The 24710-nt window shown below is 41.9% G+C and overlaps 1 protein-coding gene across 1 annotated transcript in view; it reads right to left on the minus strand.

The window, feature by feature from the left end:
* Positions 1-24067, minus strand: part of TMDD1 (transmembrane and death domain 1) — a 351271-nt gene extending 327204 nt beyond the window's left edge. The window contains exons 1-2 of the mRNA XM_085641018.1: positions 24034-24067; positions 22992-23162 (exon numbers count right to left, since the gene is read on the minus strand). Of these exons, the coding sequence (XP_085497144.1) occupies positions 22992-23162; positions 24034-24067 (205 nt within the window). The remainder of the gene's footprint in view (positions 1-22991; positions 23163-24033) is intronic.
* Between the last annotated feature and the right edge of the window lie 643 nt (positions 24068-24710).

Raw genomic sequence — 24710 nt, forward strand, 5'->3', positions numbered from 1 at the left:
TTAGAAAGTTGGCCTTTGCTTGCCTAAACATTTCAGCCCGCCTCTGCGTGATGTGTATCTGATGTCTGGCTGGTATGAGTGACAGGGCTGGGGGAACCCAGATGGGCAGGGCTAGGTAGCCTGGTGATGAATAGGACGATCGACAGGTAGATGGGTGGGAGGAGTGCTCCGAGGCTCTGAATAGGACAGTGCTCTGCCACCTCAATGCCGGCTCCGCCCCCTGTGGAGCGTCTGAGGACTCTGCCCTGCACTCTGAAAGAAGAAGCCTGCATCGCGTAAACAAAGTGCTCAGAAACCGGACTGAACTAGGCAAGGGCCCCCCTGGCCTGGGAGAACAAAAGATTCGCTGTATAAATGGAGGAGCCCTGCTCCTGAGAAACTAGATCCGCTTTTGACCAAGAAGAATCTCTGCCTGAGGAGGAGGCACCGGGAAAGCTGTAGGAGGAAGACTGTCGCTATCCTGGGGGATTGGCCTACAGTGGTGACCTTGCTGCCAAAGGGGAGAAGAGAAACTGTTGCTGAAGACTTTGCTTTATTTTTACTTTCAAGACTTGTGCTTTTCCAAAACGATCTCCAAGGGCTTGGAACTGAGCTTGCCCCCTGAACTGAGCCCCAGGACCATTGGGCTCTACCTGATCTTCACTCGCCGGCCGCTGGACTGTGGTGTCCTTTCCCTCGCCGGAGCTGTGACCCTCGTGCCCCAGTCCCTCCTTGAGCCGTGACCAGGACTGCTTAGCCGCCCCCGCCTTGGGAAGAGCCTCGCTCGATCGGAGCCGCTCCCCCTACGCTGTGCTGGGCTGCCCCTGTCACCTCGCTCGTTGGAGGCTCGCTGTGCACCTTCACCCTCCCGCCGGAATCGGCGTTGTGAGCATCTCCAAGCCTCGGACGGCCCGGACGTAATCTGCGTGCCCGGCTGCCCCGCTTTGTTCACCCGCCTCCTGCAACACCCCGCTCTTGTCGTGAGCCTGAAGATCAGACCCCTATCGTGAAGTGTGGGAGCCTCGGACGCCGCCTCGCCCTTCTGTCGAAGAGCCGCTGAAATCCCGCACCCACCTTCGCGTCAAGAAACAAGGTACTGTACTTACAAACTCGACCGCGAGCTCGCATCGGATCCAGGGTCCGCAACGTTCTGATTTCCCTGTCATCTGCCGCGTGCTTCCTGGGCGCAGCCTCAGCACGAAGTGCGCTGAGGCCTACCGTTACCTTGTGCCCGCCTAAAGAACTTTCCGTAACAAAGAGAACATTACCGTATTCCTAAGAATTGTGGCCCCATCAGTTCAACGTTACTGGGCCTTGTATTTGAATCTGCTGAATCTACATAAAAGCTTATTTTTATATACTTCCTGATTGGTGTCCGTTTGTGGTGCATGCAAGGGGTTTACTGTATGTGTAATTGCATTTGCTTAACCGTGTACGCCTGAGACTTAGCCTAGACTGCTCGCGCCACGCACCTAGAGGGTGAGCAGGGGTTATTCTGGGGAGTCATCCTTCGCCCTGACAAGAAGTAAAGGGTCCCTGCTTGTTGTGGGTTCACACCTGCGTCAACCAGAGCCCCCTCATTTCTAACACTATGTATTTCTTATACTTTTGCTTATGCCCAGTCGCTACACACAGGGATTGATAGTGTTGACAGCATTGAAATCTGTTTCAGATTTCCTCCTGTCAAACCGGGGGGAGGGAGGAGGAGGTTAGCTTCCTGCTAGCCCCCTTAGAAATTAAGCCGAGGTAATATGTATGTTGCTCTTCCCTTTTCTCATGTTTTATTGTGATCTTTAAGGGGAATTAGTTGTGGGTAGTCTTTGTTCTACTAATCTTAGGCGACATGGCTAGTTCTTCATTAACTAGTCTGTGTGAATACACTCACAGTCTTTACTAGAAGCTGATGTTGAGTAATTTGGATTAGGGAAAAGCAGTTCTGTCTTCTTGCAGCCCTTGGTACGTTGTTCAAGTACGCATTCCCAGGCTATGTACCATGGACCCCCATATCATGTATGAATATTTTTGTATGACCAGATGGGTTTATGTCCACTTGGACTATAGTAGACAAGTTCTTCACCTCAATAGAGAATACCTTACGCTTATTTCTGGAACATGGCATAATTACAATGCCTATTTTCAGTTGATTCTTACCTGTATGTTCCTGCTGTTTTGAATGTTGGTAGGATCAGATGGGTTTCAATAGTGGAAATACCAGGACTCTCTAGTCCTTGTCTTTTGTTCCCACATTTCTGATCATCAGTCTGCATTACATCATGCACCTAATACGCTATTATTTAAGGAAGGTATCTGTATGCCTCTGATAAGTCGTTTCATACATTTCCTTTTTGATATGTTCCAGATAAGAACTATAGGAGCACGCAGATGTAGTATTTCAAGAGATGTTTACCCCATTATACGATGTTATTATGTGTGAAGATATACATACAGATAGAATTCCCCTGTAGCTATCTACCCCTAGATGACAGAAGATAATAGAAAGTGCCCAATTGAAAAACAGTACATTTTAGAGTAGTCCCATGGCGTATGGACACTCCCTCAAAGATTGCAGGCCACCTGCTTGCAGTCACCTTGTTAAATACTAGGAATTGTTTTTCTGTACTTGAAAGAAAATTAACAATCATGTCTCATTTCCTGCATCACTAGGTTCTGCGGGATCTTCCAGAGTAAAAGGGAGAATGATACCCTGCACAACGGTGATAAAGATGAGTCCTAATTTCCCATCAGTGTCAGCTACAGATGAGGGCTACATGTTCTAGCCCTACAGTCTCAACACCCAGAAAGTAGTAAAATTGGACCGCGATTGCCAATGCTTCATCAACTGCAGCATCGTGCTTGCCTCATTGGATAGCGTCGGACATCAGAGAAGGAGGAGGCCTGTTGGCCGCAGAACTTCAGTGCAAAAGTGCAAAGGAGAGGGATCCCTGTTGTTGATGGCAGGGCCGTCGTTCAGTTTCTTCAGTTTTCTACCTGTTATGTGCTAGTAACCTCTGACAGCGCGCGGTCCCCTGATCCCCTTGGCCTGAGTTTTGGCCACCCCCCTTTTCCTTTGTATCAACGGAAAGGCAGTGCACCGGAGAATCTACGATTGGCAAAAGGCACTATATTTGTGGTACCCATGAAACAGCAGCCCGAATGTCCTCTGACACTGAATGACGAGTGTTGGAGCCTGAGGGTGTAGCTGAACTTGAAACTTTCTGCACGATATGATCTGTGTCTATGATAGTGCCTGCCACAGAGGAAAGATGTTGGTGCACTGCCTAGTGACATTGAGACTTTCGAGTGAGCTGTGAGTGTTTGCCAGGAGGGCATTCCAACGGATACTACGAAGAACTATTTTCATGGAGGGCCTGATCAAAGAGGCCAAATATGACGATGGAAGCAGACTTGATGAACAATAGAAGCCTGCCAGAGAGGCTTCGAACGGACTCTGGGCATAGTCGTATTCGCACGAGCAGTTGGGTGTTATAAGACTGATTCTTACTGTTTTTGCTGGCACTGTTTTAGAATAGTATTCTGATTAGTGGAAGTAGCGTCAAATTCATCCTATGATGAAACGGACCCCCAAGACTGACACAGATGGAGTAATGATAGTATCTATTAGTTGTAGGGTCCACGGATCGCTTCCCACTCTGTCTAGTAAAGGATGATCTGGTTTTGTCCCTATTTTTGTTATAAGTGTATAGGTAGATGGGCCTAATTATGGTAATGTAAATATCTATCGTGTTCCAAAGTGAAGTAAATTGGGTTATGAAGATGTCCTGAAGTACAGTGTATTGCATCAGAGATAGATCTTGAGAGAACAGGAACAAGGCACTATGCATCTAAATGCCTGTCCAAAATGTAAGGAGGGAAGTATGCATTTTCCTTAATAGATATGAAAATGAAGTGTAGGATTCCAATGGTTCAACCTCACTGAGTATGCTGGTTTTTTCTCTTGAGCAGAATGTTTTCTTTGAGCAAGGCAGCGATTTCGTGTAACAATGTGTGCATTCAGTTGAATCAGTTACATGTATATAATGTGAAACTTTCATTATTAGAAAATGTATCTGAGTACCTGTATATAATAATGCAGAACATATCATTCCATATCTATCATCCAAGAGTATAGGCTGACCTAGGCTTTAGGTCTCAATTTGAATTTTCCTCGTGCCATCTCTTTGGCTTTCAGAGACATGATTAATTAAATGAATGTTGGTTTAGTGCAAAGTAGTGGTGATCTCACCCTCTGCAGACAATGGAATGTCCGATTCTTAGTTCCAGTGGCACTTACGGATGAGGGAGTGTTCTCTGTTTAGTTTTTGTTTGAATACTGGCTACATCAAGCCAAAAAGGGCCGATCCCATTCAAAGGCTGCACTGACTAGTATCTGAAATTCATGCAGATACAGATACCTGGTCCATTTCTGGTTGGTTTTGGGGTCTCCTTACCACTTGGGGATGGAAAATATTCATGACTCTCTTAGGAATAACAGGTGTCCTTTTCACCTGTTGTGTCTGCATACAATTTGGACCTGCCTGCGGTTCTTATTGTACTGATCGAATTCGTCTTGCCCTCCCTGAACCTAAAATAAACCCAGCAAAGATAGGTACTCAATTAGCACAGAAGGAAATATACGACACGATGCAGATAGATGAAGGTATCTTTGAAGATTAATCTGGTATGTTTGTTACATTGTGCTAAAAGGGCCGTTCTGAGGGATTCAAACGTCTTATTCTGTTTGTTCGTACAATGTAATGTTAGCACAATGTATCTATGATGTTTAAATCAATATGAAGTCGCAGTTTGTTATTCATGTGCTGCAACCCACTGAGCTATATTTGTAATGTGCAAGCTTCAGGTGTATAGAATTGTTCCTGTAATGAGGAAGCTTTTATCTTATTCTTGCCTTCTCAGTAAGAGACCTGTTATGCTACATTGCTTTCCTTCAGTTAGGTTCATAATAATGGATGTTTTGTATGTTGCTGTTATATGGAATAGAGGCTTGTTAATGACAGAAAGACCTCTGATGCAGACGCTTGATTCTGTAGCTCCGTGCATGGCACAGTTCCCCCCTCCCTCTTGGAGTCTGATTTACTGAGAGCAGCTGAAAGTGAACTGTCTTTCCTTTCTATCTGAGGCCCAAGGTCACATCTGCAGAAGGGAGTATTGAGCGACATTCATCTGGGCCCGAGACGAAAGGGAGTCACCCGGCGACCTTCTCTGAAGAAGATAGTAACCTTATATGGGCAGATGGTATGAGCTCATTTAGGAGCTCTAGGGCTAACTGGTGTTTTTCCACTTACAATGCTTTGTATGCTGAATCTGTTATGTATATAAGTGTGACTCTGTCAAGGGGCCAGCAGTCTTCCTCGGCGCACCTGATGGGTGAGGATCGATGAGGCTCCTCTATATAGAGTTCTGGTATGGCCAATAAACACTTGAACCTTCTACGTTGCCAACTGCTTATTATTGACCTGATATTGCGGGCCACTGGTAAGTGTGGCCCTTGGGATTACTATTAGATTACTACATTGTGACTAATCGTAGTGACTCCCAAACTGCGAACCACCTAATGGCTATTCATTAGACATGGCGTTCATCAACTTTTGTTGATTTGCAAAATCAGATTCCATTCACAGAATGGTAGTTGCGCAATTTGAGACAACTTTATGCAAATACATCAGGTCCCTAATTCATGGAAGATAGTGCAGTAAAGGAGCAATGAAAAAAGTTGTAGCTTAGTTAGAGAAAACAGATTGGATGGGACAGAATTATAATAGTAAGAATGTACATTATAATCTTGAGAAAATATAAGATATGTGTGGTGTGTCACAGCAGCATGGAAAATAGGTTTATGAGGTCTGTCAATCATTACAAGTTGCACATGTGTTCCTTAACTCAATTTAGGGAGAGTCCCACATAGGCACTAATTTCACGTCACACAAAGCGGTATCATAAGGGGAAACTGCTCCAGGTGTTTATGAGGTGCCGCGTGTTCCCGCATCTGGTATTGTCAGGTACAATTTTGCCACACCAATTAATTCCTGGTGTCGGAAACCAGTCTGTTTCACCAGGTGTGAATCCACACCAGGTAAAACTGTGTTCAGGGGCTGCAGTCATCTGCACAGTTGGCCCCACTTAGAGGCCAATTATGATGTCATTAGGAAAGCAATACCACCGAATCGGGTTAAGAATGCTTTCTGAACTATTTTTATTTGGTGAGTTCTACTGAACGATTATGGTGTGTCCAGATGCTTATGGACTCAGTTCAGTTGACACGCTTTGACTTCAACAGGAGCCTGTGTCCCGAACGAGAACACAGGCTCCCATTGGAAAAAGGGATGTGTGGGGAAAACCTTGCACCCTTGGGCGGGCACCCCATGGTGCCTGCCACATTGTGCATGGTTGGGAAGGGGGTCCCATGGGTACACACACGGGCCACATTTGTTGCCTCCGGGTGAAGGGGGCCCGCAATGGGCCCCCAAACAATGATTCCGAAAGCCATTTCGTCTCAGTCAACATGACTAACAAAATCTTAGCCTATGAGAGCGGTGTCTTGCGAGATGTCTCCAAAATCCTCCAAGAACACAAACATACGAAATTTAACATCACGAAGATGGAGAAGGAAGCACTTTTGTCTCTAAAAAACAATAAAGATATTGTGATTAAAACCCGCCGACAAGGGCGGTGCCATTGTGGTCCAAGACACAACCAACTACAGGACGTAATCCTCAGCCAACTTCAGGACGGAGTGAGCTATATGAGGATAAATCCGAACCGTTGAAGGATCTCGCCCAAGAAATACTTACCTTGACCACTGACGGCCTTGAGCAAGGTTTTTTGACCAACCTTGAATTTCAATATCTGAATCATAAGCAACCACGGATCCCCGCCATATACACCTTGCCCAAGATTCACAAGAGCCAACAGCTGTCTGTATCGGTCATCAATCATACTTGCTCATTCAGAAACCGTCTCCATTGGGCTGTACAATTCGGCTCCAAAAGACTTGGGCTGCCTGAATCGCATTCGGAACCAATTCAAACAGCCGAGATGGCTTCCTTGTACCATACTCGGTCATCCGGAAGGCGACCGATTCGGTAGGAAACAAGGGTTCTGAATCAGATTCGCCAATACCGAATTCCATCCGGAGAGCCTTTCAATGACATCGTAATGGGACCCCTTAATGTCTACAAATGTACAGGTGAAGCATGATCACAGGCCACTGTTGTACTCCCTGGAGCATATTTACAAGGACATTGTGCCACCCGAGCATCACTTTTTAGAACGCTCCGGTGGCGCAATGCAATGCTCCATATTTACAAAGTGGCATTGCATACCTGCGAGGTACACTTTCTGATTAATTCATTTAAACATGGTAGAGAGCGAGACTCTGTCTTATACGGAAGAGTATATCAACGAACTACTGCAGGACCCTTCTAATATTTTTCTTTCTTCAACCACCCCCAGTATTGACTTTACTTTAAATGATAAGGTTGCACATCTTGAGCGTCTTAAAAAGAAATTGGTCCGGACACGCCTAAATGGGCATCTGTTGACAAAATATTTACTGGCCAATATAATACCGGTTGTCCTCCAAGTGCGCAACGAACCAGCAATTTTTGTGGATGTACCTAAATTTAAAGAGGGATTTGCCTTCATCGCCAACAACTGCTCCCGGCACTGGATGGTGCTGGGAGTAGAGATGGCCGCAGAACATGTGCAAGTTCTCATGCGCGAAATTGCTACCCTGAAAAGTGAGATACCAGGAGACTCCTTACTAACGAATGCGAAGGATGCCTTGGAACGTTTGGCAAAAACACTTAAAGATTTTGAAATCAATGCTCAGATGAAGAAATTAGAGAAGCTAGCCAAGGATATTCGGAACTATGAGAAAAAGAATACATACCCCTACCTACAGGAGAATTATTACAAACAGGAAAATCAGGGGCACTTCAACTATAGAGGCAGGGGCGGTTACCAAGGGCGCAGGAACTACACCACTATCTCTTCATCCTCCGACAGCACGGACAGTGACAACAATCAGCCTGGACCAAGCACAGATTTCGGCTATCAAGACAACTGGCACCCACCCCAAGGACCTTACCCTCCGTTTTTAGGAGAAGGACAATGGAGACCACCAAGGGGCAGGGGAGGAGTGTGGCCAAGAGGACTGCAATGAGGACAGCCATCGACCGGCGGCAATTGGGAGAGAGGCCGTGGCAAAACTCAGAAGCAAGTCCGTTTCCAACCGGAGAATCACGGGGAGATCCAAACCCGCCAAGGAAACCACAGAATCCTGTAGTCAACATTTCCTTGTACAAATTGAAGAACGAGGAAATCAGCGTCCTCAGCAAAGGTCTCTCCTTCGTGCCTACTGCACGGCCAAATGAATTTTCCATTAAAACTGAATTACATTGTTTCTTCAGAAAAATCTGTCTCAGGTACTTTTTCAGAAACTCCCCACCATCCCTGATAACATCACAGACGGGATTGAGGGTCCCTTCAATGTTTGTTCCACCAGCTCACAACATGACTAACAAAATCTTAACCTATTAGAGCGTTGTCTTGCGAGATGTCTCCAAAATCCTCCAAGAACACAAACATACGAAATTTAACATCACGAAGATGGAGAAGGAAGCACTTTTGTCTCTAAAAAACAATAAGGATATTGTGATTAAACCCGCCGACAAGGGCGGTGCCATTGTGGGCCAAGACACAACCAACTACAGGACGTAATCCTCAGCCAACTTCAGGACGGAGTGAGCTACATGAGGATAAGATCCAACCCGTCGAAGGATCTCGCCCAAGAAATACTTACCCTGACCACTGGCGGCCTTGAGCAAGGTTTTTTGACCAACCTTGAATTTCAATATCGGAATCATAAGCAACCACGGATCCCCACCATATACACCCTGCCCAAGATTCACAAGAGCCAACAGAACCCACCAGGACGTCCCATCATTTCAGGGTGTGGATCAATGCTCGAACCGTTATGCAGATACATAGACCATTTTCTCAAACCAATTGCAGAGACAACACAGACACAATGCAAACCATTAACCTTGTTGATCAGCGTCCCTTTGATCCGAACAAACAACATTTGTTGATCTGTGACATCGTGGCACTGTACACAAGCATCCCACAACAATCTGCGCTTGAAGTAATGGGTCGAGTACTGGACCAACGACCTGCACCCACAGCGGTTCCTACATAATTCATTGTCAGGCTACTACGTATAGCCATGAAGAAAAACTTCTTTATTTTTCAGAATAATTTTTATCTTTAAACTAAAGGCGTTGCAATGTGGGCCGCCTTCACCTGACTTGGCCATCATCTTCATGGACCACTTCGAAAAGTCTTTCATTTTCCATGAGTCTAATCCCTTCATTGGAAAGGTGTCGATGTGGATGCGGTATATAGATGATATACTTATGATTTGGACCGGCAACACAACAGATCTTGGCAGTTTTTATACTTGGCTCAGTGGGAGAAGCCAAGATATACAATTCACAATCCATTCTGACCCCAGGCAAATTGATTTTTTGGACATCACTATCCGATGTCAGGACAATAAACTCTACACTACCTTATATCGTAAGCCGGCGGAGAGGAATTCCCTCGTTAGATATAACAGTTACCATTCAAGGGGACTGAGAGACAATCTACCGTTTGGACAGTTCCTACGGATTCGCAGGAACTTTTACAAGAAAACAGACTACATTTCTGAATTAGAGGAACTGAGCAACCGCCTGATGGAGAGAGGATATCCAAAGAGGCTATTAAAAAGAGCACAGAAGAGGGCCTGGTACAGCCCTCAGGAGACCCTGTTGACGCCCAAAGAGAAGAAGGATGGTCTACCACAAAGGATGATATGAGTAACAACCTTTTCCACACAAAGTAATGCTATAGAAAAAGTGATAAATAGACACTGGGGCTTGATTTCGGATGATATAGAGCAAACTGATCCTCCCATGCACTCATACAAGAAAGCTAAAAGTGTTAAGGATCACATAGTATGTTCCTTTTTGGAACCCCCGGAGTAACCATCTTTTCAAACCCTGTGGAACCTACCCCCCACACTCGGCCATTTTAAGTGTGGCCAATGCAAGGCTTGACAAATGACTATTCAAACAAAACAGTTCATTTACAAGAATCATGTGATCGACTTGAAATCTTTCACGAACTGTAACACGAACAAAGTGATCTATGGTATTTTGTGTCCCTGTGGCCTTATATACATAGGTCAAACACAACAGAAAATAAAAGTGCGCGTTCTGCAACACTGTAGCCGAATAAGATGCGCCGTTCAGGGATCCCCCCATGTCGAACATTTCAGGACTATGAACCACAGCCCAGAAGAGCTACAGTGGCTGGTACTAGAGAAAGCTTCTCTTGGGCCCAGGGGAGGCAACATTGGAACAATCCTCAATCTGAGGGAATGTAAATGGATGTCCCTTCTAGATTCAATACAAAACAGTCTGAATGAGTCTGAAGTGAGCCATGCCCAACTAGCTTACCTCACAAGTGAATAATTCCCCCATTAGATCTTAATAAATGTCATCTGCTTGGAAGTTGCGGAACAAACATATAATTCAAGGCGTTAGATAGATACATGAAGGACCTTTACATCACATTCCACTCGACAAATGTATTTGCGGTTATTAATCATTGTCACCCACTCAGCTGCTGCTGCATAATAGTGACTCACTATAACAATGTATTTGCAACCATAGATGAGTATCACCTACCTAAATGCTGCTGCATAAAAATGTCACAACCCACAAATGTATTTGTAATCATGAATGAGTATCAATTACCCAGATGCTGCTGTTTATCAGTGAAACGCTGTATCTTTGAACTACCAGTAGATGTTTTTGAGCAATCGCATCCCTATTTTATTAACATGCAGGTTTCAATAATGTGTTATCACTGTATGTATACTATTAATTTGTTTTATACACCTTTTGTGATAGCCTTAACATGTTTGAGTATATACATCTATTGCGACACACCTTCAGTGCATTGATTCCAATAATCCACTGTTGCTCCCCATCCGAGTTTTATTTTGATTGTGACAATGAGGGTGAACTGCTTTTGAATTTAAATGTATTCCTTCACTTGGAACCCGTCTCTATTAATATTATTGCCATTTTTGCCTTTTGAAACGTCAAAGCCCCCGCCGCTAGTCTGTCTTCAATTACACATAACAAGGTAGACCTGTCAGCATCTAGCGTCTTTCCAATGACGTCATGCGCGTGCTTTTCATTGCCGAGCCACCTATTTCTAGCAGCAGCATCCATAGCTCTGATTCCACCAGCGAGGACGGAGACTTGCAATACGCTGCACGGTGAGTTTTCTAATCGACACAGCTTCATGCCCACAAATCTCACTCGACTGTAGCCGCGAGGTCAGGTTTCTCAACCAGACTCTCTGCCCTCTTTTCTCATCTCTAGATCGTGACAGCTACGGAGCAGTCCGGTGCCCGACCTACAGAGCCCTTTCAGGTAATCGAGCAATGAGATTTCTTACAACGTAAGGTCATTTTAACTACTGACTGCGTTTTAATTTGTTTTAACTTTTCGGTCCTAACAAGTGTCTTCCCCTCTTCCCTTCTCTTGCATTCAGAGCCCCTAAATATCGCAAACTCGGTTGATTTATACTTCCTTAGATTAACTCATTTTGTACTCGGGTAAGTCAACCTTTTCATCCCTATCCCAACAGACAAAGTCTGGGAAGGGTTTATTTATTTTCCTCAACCTGCTGCTTATTCTTGCAGGTGATTGTTTACGCTCTCTCCAAATCGGAGTCCACACTCCCACCAAGAGCAACCAGCCCCTTAAATTGGGGATTGCATGTAATTAATGGGGCCGCGGGCCACATAACAAGCATTACATACTACACATGCTGTTTCTAGCTCTAAATATTTTATGCTCCTTCCCTAGGTACCCCCCCTACCCACGCTCGTCCTGAGGAAGACCCCGACATAAGGGATTTACTTACCTACTACATTAGGGGTCAATACGTCGCCATCTGCACCAATTGCCAGCTTCTGACCAGCAGCGATTTATTACTGTGGCTCTATCTTTGATCATGGCTATCTGTTCCTTTAATTGTACTGTGGAATTATTGGCTTAAGATATAAGCCGGATGTTGTTCAAATGATGATTTATGTGATTTACACCTTATATTCTTTAACCACCCTTTCATCCTCACTCCAATCATGAATACCCACTCCCTTTCCCTTCTCCTACCAAGGGGCACTGTAATCATGACAATGTTTGAATAATGATTTATGTGTGCAATCAGTGTGATTAAGTAACACTGACTATTGATTGATTATACGTTTGTTTTTTGAATCCCTTTTGGTATTATGTTGATCTCGATGAATTGTATGTTGGGACCACTTATGATAATGTACACTATGTAAATATCATACCATTTCATGCAGGTATCTGTGTGAAAGGGGCGTGCAAAGGGTGTTGCTGTGGGCATTTCACTGCAACACCCATTGCTTTTTGATGCTTCTCAGATTCACAAGGATGCGTAAATCTGAGGCAGCATCAGAAATGAACACCACTGAATAACAGGCATTAGATTGACACAATGAGGAGAAATACTTTTATTTCTCCTCAATTTTACTCTTTCTATGTGTGCTGCATCCTGCAGCACACATAAAAAGAGCAAATTGCCTTTAAAGATTGCTTTTGTGTAGGAAGGTGTCCCTTTCTGCATATAAACAATCATCCCAGGAACACAGACACCCTTGCGCCATGGTGTGTAACCTTGGAATGCATCAGATTCTAATGTGTCACACAAGAGAAGCATAACATTGGCTCAACTAGGCGAAATACCTTCATTTCTCATTTTTTCCTCTTTCTGGAGGAGCTGCATTCTGCAGCACACATAGAGGGAGGAAAACACCATCAAAGATTGTTTTTGTGCAGGTAGGTGTCCCTTACTGCACGAAAACAATCATCCCTGCAACTTAGGTGTAAGTGTGCCTGCATTGGCGCTAGGCAGCCTATTGTATGCCAGTGCAGAGAAAATCACAGGGATGCATTGTATTGTAAATACGACACATCCCTGCACTTTCCTAATAACGCAGCTCGGCACAGCAAAATGACTTGCAGCTCCGCTCTGCGATATAATGTTGTAAATATGGCCCTAGGTAAGAAGAAAATGCTTTATTTGTTGATTACAAAAGATCATTACAAACAAGATTAAAAACACTTTAGGTTGTGACAGGAACTTGGGTTACATCAATTAGAACTGACTGGAATTGCATCATTGTTCAACAAAACACTTGTACTACTTGGTATTGATAAATAATATTAAGGTACATTATAAAGTGCACTTGTGCTGTCGTTTACATCTAAGATCAATAATGAAGGAGTGCAAATTCAATCGATCTGCTATCGCATCTTTAAAAACAAAAACTCATAAAATGGATTTTGTTGCCAATAATATCAGACAACAGTTTAAAATGGTTTCATATTTCGCGCCACTCACAAAAATCCCTACTCCGAAGAAATGGTAAAAGCTTTCTCAAAGAAGCTACCTACCCGACCCCCTAATTTAAAGTAAACCTATATCAAAGTACCAGGATTAAAGTGCAATAGATACAATGAACCTATGGTATTGCACCAGGTATAAACAGGTAAATCAAACTGCTATGTATACTGCATATAATCAGATTGAATTTTGACTCACATGTAAAGAACATCAAGGGGCATATTTACAAGAACAGACGCATCGACATGATACGTCAGATTTCCTGCGCCTACTGTGAATGCCCTAAAGAAGCCACAGATGCTCCATGACGCAAGGATTCACGGATGCGTCCGAAATTTTGATGTACCTTTTGGCGCAAATGTGATATATTGCTGGGGTCTGTATTAAGACTGACACAACTCCAGCAATGCGTCAGAACACAGAGGCAAGCCCCCTTTTAAGAACCCTACATCAATCTTTACATCTGGCTTGAGAAGGCATAGTGATTTCACTGCATCAGTTCTACGTGGATTTTAACGTGGGAACGCCTACCCTGCATACATGATACCGGGGGGACGTATAATGTGATGAAGGCCTCTACAAACTTACGCATTGGACCCAATGCATCAGTTTGTAAATATGGAGTACTGATTGCACCGCCGCTTTTAAAAAAAAAAGATTTGCTGTGGTCATGCTACCTCCTTATAAATATGCCCCCAAATACTTTGTAATAGTAGGCTTGTAAATATCATACCTACAGCTTGAATGAGCCCATTATCAATGGAAGGGCAGACTTAGCCAACTTGACTACTTATACTGCTCAGATGCTCAGGCAGAGTGTGGGAATTACTAGAGCTGTGTTGAGAGAACTAATCACCAACAAAAGGCAGAGACAATATGTTTTGCAGTGTACAGGTGCTAGAGTGTTGCCTGCAGTATATACATCCAACAATGGAGGCATTAATTCACAAACTATACGAGCACTCATAGAAACCTGCACCATAGTTCATGAAGAAAACCTCTTTTCGGATGCACTGAAAATGCACCAGATATGTAATATATCCCAATACAACCCTATTAGACAAACATAGAATTAAGATTAAGTGACTGACTCTAGACATGACACCACAGGAAAAGCAATGCAGAACATGGGAGTGATATTTACTAATATATATATACCACAACAATGGTACCTTATTATTTGCAGTAATCCTGATATTTTTAGGAAAATATAGAAGAGTGTATTGCTTTCCCTACAGTAGATCTTGTAAAGACGCTCCTAGGAAATGTTGATACAATTGCAGAGGTTGTCTTAAACAATATCAAAGGAGATGTAGTAAATCTAGCTTTCAGACAAAGATATTCAGACGTTGCTCTTAAGAATAGGGAAGCTGAACTGCTTAAGGTACAGCTCCTCTAAATCCTACTTAAACTGTAGATAAGATTGCAAGAGTAACTCCAAAGTTAAGGAACCGTATAAGAAGTCTTCTGACAAGGAGATAACCAAGAAAAAGTTATCTCTGTAAATAACAGGCTAGGTCATATAGAGATGAAGATAGGGAATAAGTATATTTTAGAAGTCAGAGGAAAGTAAGACCTTAATAAATATATATCACTTTGATGAGTGATTACTCTCCATAGGTCTGAGGAGGCAAGACATGCTCAAATGAATCAGTAAGGGAGCAAAAGAACTCTCAAATACGTTCAGTATCCGGTACTTTAAATGACTCATTCCAACAAAACTTGTGTAGAATCAGTAAGGAAAGAATACTCTTATAAGGAAAAAAGTGGCTGTGAATCATATGGGGAAAAATCCCTCAAGATAGTTCTTCTAACAAATGGGACATGGACACAAGCAGTGTTAGACAATGCAGACAAGATAACACTAGTCTAACAGGGCCTCAAGCAACTGTCTAGGGCAACCACAAATAAAGTATAGGTACCTTGTTGAGACATCCGATGGACATTTGAGTGAACCAGATTTAGCAAGCTAGGTAAATTTGTCTTAAGGCAGTATTCTGACCTCATCTTTTAAATGCTTTTGACATTATACTTTCTTAAAATGATTGGCCCCTATAAGTAGTGATAAAAGCCCCTGATGGTGAATGAATAATAATAAATGACTTCACTACTCTTGTTCTGCAAACTCTTAGAGATGTACATTCTAGAAAATAGACATTACAATTGTCACCTGCTCTCTATGAATCAGACTGGTTGGGATAACTGGGCAACACTACATTTTATTCCTGTACATAGTGAAACACAGATTCAAAGCCAATATGCAATGACCCCAGAGGCCAAAAACATTTGAAGAAGATCGTAGATGAATAGATGAGTTACTTTATCAGGGTAAAGTTGTCTCAATGCAATCAACTATGAACTCACCTATATTCCCAGTATTAAACCATATTTAAACTATCGTCTGGTGATGTAACCAACATTGTGAGACAAATGTTGAACAGAATGCCCATAGTGTAGGTCTTCTGACGGAATTGAGGAGAGGTAATTCAGCTGCAGATGAAGTAGCTAACAATACTGTTTTGAAACATAGGTTTGCAGCAATAACTTGATCTCAGACTAAAATATATATAGACACAATCTTAACAATAGAATCATCAGCTTCTTAAACTAATAGGATGTTTCCTAAGCATTTCCCATGGAAATATGTGTTCAATTGAAGGAAAGCCCATAATAGACATTACTGGGGTTAATGATTTGTGTATTTCAAATGTAGCAGCTAGGTTATATTTAATCAGGACAGCTCATGGGGCAATTGAATCTGCACATGCAGGAGTCTCAGTGACTGGCCAGATGTTTAGAGATCGTTACTGGTAGTCACTTCTTCCTTAGATGGTTAGGGTGTATGTGCTTCAGTGTAGAAACGTATCAACTAACTAAACCTTCTAGTATTGCAATGCCACCTCTAGCTCCTTTGATAAAGACAATAAACGCTTTTGATACAATGCATGATGATTATTTTGCCCCCTGCAAACTGTTAGTATAAATATAAAATGGTAGCTGTGGACAGCTGTACATGCTTTATGTTGGGCTGGCCTGAGGGTAATAAAACAGCTGAAGCGGTTACAAAAGATTTGTTATGCCTGGTTGCTATGGGAAGAGTTAGAACATCTCACACATCTCAGGGTCAGGCATTCAACTCAAAGGTGCTTGCTAATGCTTTAACTAAATAAGACCTCAACTGCAACAGTCACCCCTTTTTCTCATGGAGTAATAGCCTTGATTGAAAGACAGCAAAACTCTTAAGCAAATCTTGACCTCGAGAGTCTTAAGCAAAGAAGCTAATTGGTTAGGAAACCTAAATAACAAACAGTAAGTAATTAACAACCTCAAAGGTGAGCACTGAGTCATCATACTACATTTGAAATGTTATTTGGAATTACAATGTTCAGTCCAGATTTTCCAGTTCTCACAGCTCTCTCTGAACCGTCACACTTTGATTCTCCTCAGGATTTGCAGAAACATGTGAGAAGATTGCAACAGGTTCTTCTCTGCCAGACTGAAGCAAAGTTGCTGGATGGCTATCAAAGATTGGTGGCCAATACTGTGAATAAATTGCAGTTAACCAATTATTTGGTCCTTTACACAAAGAGCCAGTAATGGACATCTCCACAAAGGGAACACCTCCTCTACCTGGTAAGAAGAAAATTAGGTGAGTTTCCATTGGTACATATTGACCAGGCAATCTCACCACCATCAGAGCAACTCCAGGTGATGGCTCGAGAACCTATTCCCATCTGTGAGCAATCTATGTCTCTTCATCAAGTGCTGTAAAAAAGAATTTGGATCATACAGATGAATGTATTCAACTTTAGATAGCATCAGCACCAAGTCCTGAACCTTGAGCTGAAGATACTACCAATAGTGAGCGTAGGAAATTGGGTTACTGGTTGAGGGGGTGAAAGTCTACTCTAGCAACAACCACAACTCTTGCAAAGGCCAAATCAGCCTGTGGTTAGCCCTCTGATAGCTTGGCACAAAAACAGTCATGCTTAACTTACAGACAAGGTTTAAAGCATTTATGCAGGACTAAAGTGACAATACAACACAAGATAAATCCACCACCAATTTTGAAAAATAGAGTAAAATGTTATAAATTATTTGAGATGAAAACAACAAGAAATCGAATCAGTAGAACTGGAGATATGCAATTTTAAAAGTTTTGTGAAAATCAAGTTCTAACAGCAAAAAGCCCCAACTGCAGTCATCTGTTCTGGGAGACTGGGTTCAAGTCACTGTGATGGAGAGTGGGCCGGATACAGGACTGAGTTTAGTCCGGTGAAAAAGTACCTTGTGGGTCTGGGAGTCGATATGCAGAGTCCTTGCGCTGATGAGTGTGGACCAGCCTCGAGGAGCCACAAACAAGGGGCTGTGATGCCAGATCTGGATTCTGGAGTCCAGATCAGTCATGGGCGGAAGCGTAAAAGGCAGCGGAGGCAGCCACGTTTAGAACACAGTGTGGCTTGTTGCCCTGTGCCCCTCTATTCCTGCCCATTTATTCCCTCCTCAACTCCACTGCAGCTCGAAAGGAGACTGGGATATTGTGCTTACATTCCCGGGCTGGAGGATATTTTAACCATGCCCTTTATAGGGATTTGCAGGCTAGTGATATGCCCTTGAGATCAGGGGAGGTTGCAAGTAGCAGCATCCTAAATAGAAAAAGGGCGGGCTGGACGCCCCAGGCTGGTATAGTTGCGATGGTCATAAGTTATAAAAGGACCTGAGGAACCAACCCCTCCGAAAATGAGAAGCAGGCCTGAACAATAGATATCTGAGGCACTTGAGGAGCACAATGACCACAAAGAAGCTGAGATCTGCCTGCCTACTCTTGGGGAGAGCATGCACTAAAACCAAATCCAACCTGTTACAGAACAGAGACCCGTTTATCACAGAGTTGAAGGTTAAGAATAAAATCTTCCCCCAATGGGAAAAGGAGAAGTTAATGCAGGAGGATTAGAAAACAAATGCAAACTCCTATGGGGAAATTGTAATTGTAATTGCATTCATACAGTGCTAACTACCCCTCACGAGGCGATGACGCACTTTTCGGTGAGTAGCATGCTACTCCGGAACCCAAAAAGGATTAGATGTGAATTAGTATAGGGAGACTTGAAATTAATTAGAGCGCTGGACGTGTGAGTATATTATTTGGATTAAAAAAGGATATTGGAGGGATTGAAGATGGAAGGGTTTGCATTTATATTGAGCTTTCTACCCCTGATGAGGTGTTGAAATGCTTTTCGGTAGGTAGAAAGCCACTCCAGAACCCACACAGGATTAGTGGGGAATTAGTATAGGGAAATAGCGGTGGACATAAGAGTCTGTTAGATGGATTGAAAAGGATAGTGGAGGGATAGAAGAGGGAAGAATTTAGAAAGTGTTTCTTGGAGATCATAGCAGTAGGAGGAGGTTTGGGAAGAGTAAAGGGGAGGTGCAGGGGGTATGAGTCAGAGGGAAGGGTTTAGATAGGCGTGTTTGGGAGATCTGAATAGTAAAAGAGGTTTGAGATGATGCAAGGAGGGGTAGAGTAGGGAAGGGTCTAGAAAGGGTTATTTTGGGGATCATAGTAGTAGAATGGGATTTGGGACGAGTCAGAGAATGGATGTAGAGGATATATTGAGAGAGGTATATGGTGAGAAATAGGGTAGTGCATTGGAGAGAGTGGTAGAAAGAGGTTTGCATGAGTCAGAGAGTGGAGGTAGAGGATATATTGAGAAGGCACAGGGTGAGATATAGGGTAGTGCAGTGGATATGGTGAATTAGAAGTTAAGTAATAGATATAAAGATACATAAGTATATGGAAGGTATATATGTATAAGGGAGGTAATTTATGTAGATATAAGTTGTAACTGTTGCTGTACTTTAAGCTAATTAATTTGATTTTATAATATATTTCTTTCTTATTTTTTATAATTCAATAATGAAGCAATTGTAGATAAATAGTTGTGATAAAAATGTCTTATTTATGCATTGCCCTATATACATTTTAAACATAGAATAATATAACCATAAGTAATATGTACATTTCTTAAGCAGAACTAATGAATATCTATATATTTATAAACATAAATATCATACACACTTATACAAAGGAATACACATATTTAGGTATATACATGTAGTCCAAATAAATGCTTATACACACAGTAATTTGCTGTATATTTATATTTGAGTATAGTGGTTATGTGGGGAAGGGCCAACTCTTGAGTGGTCATCTGAAGATAAGGTAGTTATCCATGGATCTTATGTTTGAGGGTAAAGGGTTCAATAGTTTCTCTACTTCAACAGAGAAGGATGTGCCATCTATGTTTTTTTTTCTTGTATGGTGGGATTTTGAGGCGAGGTGCCATTCTAGAGTGGAGGTTCCTTTGTTGAATGTATTTGATGATTTTATTCCTGGTGAAGAGTGATCCTGTTCCATGTAGCGCTTTGTGGGTGATACATAGCAGCTTCAATGTGGTTCTTCTGGCAACCAGTAACCAATGTAGGGCCTTCAAGGCAGGAGAGATGTGAGCATGTGACTTTAAATGCAAGAGTAGCCTGGCAGCAAAGTTCTAAATACTTTTTAGTCTTTTCATAGTTGTTAAAGATAATGCATGGAAGAGGCTATTGGCGTAAACAAGTTTAGACAGAACAAGAAAGATAGTAGCCTGGACATCCCAGGTGGGGGAAGATGCGTTGCAGAGTTTTTATAATAATGAAGCCTTATCTTGCCAGTTTGTCCTCTTGGGCATTCATTATTAACTTGGCCTCCATGGTGATTCTGAGGTTTCCTACTTCCTTAGATACTTTAGGCAGTGTTCTCAGATCATCAGGCCATGCAGTGAGGGGTTCATAATTCAACTGAAAATGTGCGAGTTTCCAATGTCTTTAGGAATTTCTAGTTTAAGGAGTATTTGTGTGTCATCTAAATAGTTATAGCATGTGAGGTCTGCATGTAGATGTTGAAAAGCATGGGTGAGATGATAGAGGGACCCCTGCTTTTGTGAAGTATGGTTTGGATTAGAAAAGGGGAGTATGGATGACATTAGTTCTGGTTTTATGGTAGAATGTGATCCAGTTGAGAGCAGTCCCCTCTATGCCTGCTTTCATAGAGTCTTTGTATTAGAGTGTCAGGGAAATAAATAGTTCAAATGCTGAAATTATTATTTTAACATTTAGGGGGAAGAATTAACAAATGTATTGAATACTAGACATAATTATACTTCCAAGTCCTTAACTGAAAACGTGCGTTCTTGTTTTGGATTGTGGAATAGCACAATACAACTCAGATGTATTTGGGGATTATAATAGTGGCAGGTTCAGGCCTCAAACTGTATTCACTGTCTATATTTGACCAAAATGTTTTGTGCTTCTGAGTAAAACAGTTATTGAGACCACTTGTTATGATTTGCCTCAGAAGACGATTTTGCTGTACAAAATGAACCAGAGCGTAATTGAGATCATTTCCACATTGGAAATGGGATATGGAGTTCTCTGCAGTTAAATAGATAATCTTACAAAACAATGATACCTTTAAGAGTACATCATTTGCTTCTAAAGGTTTTTTAGATGGCCCACACCTGGTAAACAGTGGTATGAATGGTTTGCAAAAAGTCTTGCTGGTCCTGTATGAAGTTGAAGGGATACTAGATTTACTAAGAACTCTCTACGATATTCAGTATTGGAAAACTCTGTGAGGAGTGGGGTGAACAGTAGTCATTCTAATGTATTACTGTCCAAATTAATTCTCTGAATGATAATGTAAATGTTCAGTTTTTGCTGGGATCAAGAATATCTGAATGGTCTGAATGTGAAATTATTGCAGTCAAAGTCTTGTCTCCTATGCAAAACTCAACTTACCTACAAAAAGAAGCTATGCATAGATTCTCAGAGTTTCAAGCATACAATTCAAGTAAAGTATTTTCTGTTCTTGACAAGAAACTGAATATATTGAATGAACACATTTATCCTTTGTCTGGAATGTCTTCTTCTGCCTTTAAAAAGTTTAGGAATGTTTTGAATCTCACTCCAGATACCATACTTAATTTTCCATAACAGTGTTGTTTTAGAGTATAAGACAGTTGCAACCAGTACTTGAAATGCTCAATTCAAACAATGTACATTGGAGCATTATTAAGAAAACAAATGTGTGTGAAGATTATGATCTTACTCCTAAACAACTTGTTAGGTTTGAGAACAAAGAAGCTGTGTATATTTTAAGATCTGTTCTACATCATATCACAGACTGATACTGCTAAGGTGTTTTACATGATCATGTGTTTATCAGGGTTCCAATAAAAACATAACAATACAATAATATTATGAAAATGAAAAAGCTTAAAATGAAAATGAAAAATAGGTAGGTTTCATGAAATTTGGAATAGGAAAGTACAATTTAAATGAGGGTTTACATGTGATATGCATTATATTGCTGTAGGAAAATCAGTATTTATTTGTATGGAACAATGTGCATTGTATGTCATTAAGATGCTAACAAATTAATCTACATGAAGCTTGTAACAAGTTGTCGATATGTAATGGGTGCATGTTAATAGCTTCACCTATGCCCGAAATATCTGGACTTCATAATCATTTAGATAATTGTTCACAATGAAAAATATACACAATTGTAAAAGAAGGTAACATACATTTTAACTAAGTAACAGTGTAGAATGCTGCAATCAGACCTATTATCCTCTACTGAAAGGATTAGGTGTGTCCACATACTGGCCAACCACAGCAAAATAATGTTAGTTTGAATTTTTTGGGAATAATAACATTTGTAGAGGATACATTCATGCAAAGCACCAATTAATATTTTGTCCTAAGTCTGAGGGTTCTCACCCATAAACCTGTAAGTCTTTTGATAGGCATAATGTCTTGATTAAGTGATTATACATGATATAATATGTATTTCAAGATGCATATAGTTATTTACTTTCCCCTTGGTCAGAATAAAGTTGATTTAATTATTTTTCACCTAGGTTAAAAAACTTGACTGTTGTGGGCTTTCCCCTTACAGTGCGATCTAGGGTCTAAGTAATGACAACCCAACTTACCTGATTCATGAACATAATGCTCACTCACAGCCTGTGTGATCCATTATGGATTCCCCAAGCTCATTTACCACCTGCATGAAGGTAGTGGTAAAATGGGTTCACAAAAGAGCCATTTTTTTTGCCCAAGACAGCATGTGGTTTTTGACCTGGTAAAACCAGCTCCACATGTTATTCCCTGTTCCAAAGTAAGTAACTTGGAATAACAAGATTTAGGTGTGGGGATACTGATTGGAATTCAAACTCTCCCCCTTTTACGCCCCCACAATCTAATTATGAGGCCCAAACAGTCCTCATCTAAATTTCTTAATAATCTTAAAGCCTAAAATTAGTAATGCATATTTCAAACTGGTTGAATTCTTAAATCATCAAGAAGCTAAGAGTTGTAGTTGCGTGAAACATCAGATAAATCCAATGCCCTTCAATACCTGCTTCTGGCAAATGTACTACTATAATAATTACCAATTTCCCGTCTTCTTCTCAATAATACATTGCTTTCTGGTGAAAGCTTTTCAAGTTCATCCTCAACATTCAAGTCAGGATTGATAAGCCGTGTGTGAAAGTCTTGGCATTCTTCAGCTGTCAGCAAAGTGGAGATCCTTAAGATCATATGGGGGCCAACATTGTCTGCAACTGTGAAAAGCAAGAAAAAGTGTGAAAGATAATTAGTTAAATTCTTGTTTTCAACAACATAGCATTCCAACTAGCAAAGAGAGGACAAGAAGATTGTGCAGTTGTTCTAGATCTTGCAAGTAAAGGGATCTTGCTCTGTAACCAAATAGCCATGCACAACACATCTGTACTACCAAATATGAAGATTATGTAAAATGGTCGCATTCTTTTGTTTTGAAGAAAAGAAAGAAGATATTACTTTACATATTGGTAGTGTTATTGTGCTGATATGTTTGACTTTTCCTGGGTTTTCCCATCAAACTAAAACAAGCATTTGCAATGCAATAGGTCTCGCATTTATACGAGTTTGAGCTATTGGCATTGTAAATGACAATGCCTTTTATTTATGTTTTAAAAACCCACACATAAATAAAAGGCATTGCCATTTACAGTGCCAATAGCTCAAACTCTTAACAACTGCGAGACCTATTGCATTGCAAATGCTTGTTCATCATAGGATTCGCGAAATCTGTGCACGTGTGGCTATCCCCTGGCGGGAGCGAGCAAGGACACCATATGTTTGTAATTAACTTGCAAACATATGGTGCCCCTGCTCGTTCCCACAAGGGAAACATGCGCAGGCTTCATCCCGTTTAGGCAGCTGCTTCTGCGCCTCTAAGCGCTAAGGGTTACAATGCTAGAGAGGCACGTAGCAAGGGTCACATTGAAACATCAGAAACCCAAAACGTGGGATACTTAAAATTCGATATAAGATCATATGCAGACTTCAATTCCACAGAATACAGGCAGGTGATTCGTGTTGAGAGGGAAATGAAAAAAGATGCGCCCAGAAAATGAATGACTGCGGCCTGGCTCGTTACGGTCACATAACCATGGCCGGGCACCCAGTTCCGTGCGCTCGTCATGTATCCCCGTTGCACGAGAGTGCTTTCATACAGCACAAGAGCAAATCAAACAACAAAATCTGAAACACATAACAAAATACACGGCCCTGAAAGGGTACACTTCTTAAATTACAAAAACGTTGACACCTTTTATGTATGTTTTTTTGTGGGCTTGATGTAGAATAAACTGTAAGAGGGCGAGAAAATGAGGGGGGAATAGGGAATTCGTCAATTGTAAATGTTACTACCTACTTTAGAGGAGCAGTATCGTTACAGAAGTGGACGCACAACCCCCCCCCCCCCCCCCAAATGCGCGAGGATTCAGCTACTCAAGGCTTCCAAGCACACCAACAGCCACTGTACGGAGCGCCCTTCCCAGGAACGCAGCAGAGCTCGGATGGACACAGAGCCAAGTGCAGGGATAGGAAGCGCACCGCGCAGCCAATTAAGAAAAGTCCCCGCTTTGCTGAATATGGCCACCACCCAACGACCTTAGTCAAGAAACTGAGCGTCCCCGTTTGTGTATTTTAGTGTGTCTTCAAGCTGCTGACAGTGAATATGTACGATTGGTTCAGGCACGCACTGAATATGGGTAAACTGATTGCGCTGCATCTCGCTGCTCGTGAACATGTAAATATAAAACTAAAATGTATTAATAAGGAAA

The sequence above is a fragment of the Triturus cristatus genome, chromosome 1_1 (assembly GCF_964204655.1).
Source record: "Triturus cristatus chromosome 1_1, aTriCri1.1, whole genome shotgun sequence".
NCBI lineage: Eukaryota > Metazoa > Chordata > Amphibia > Caudata > Salamandridae > Triturus > Triturus cristatus.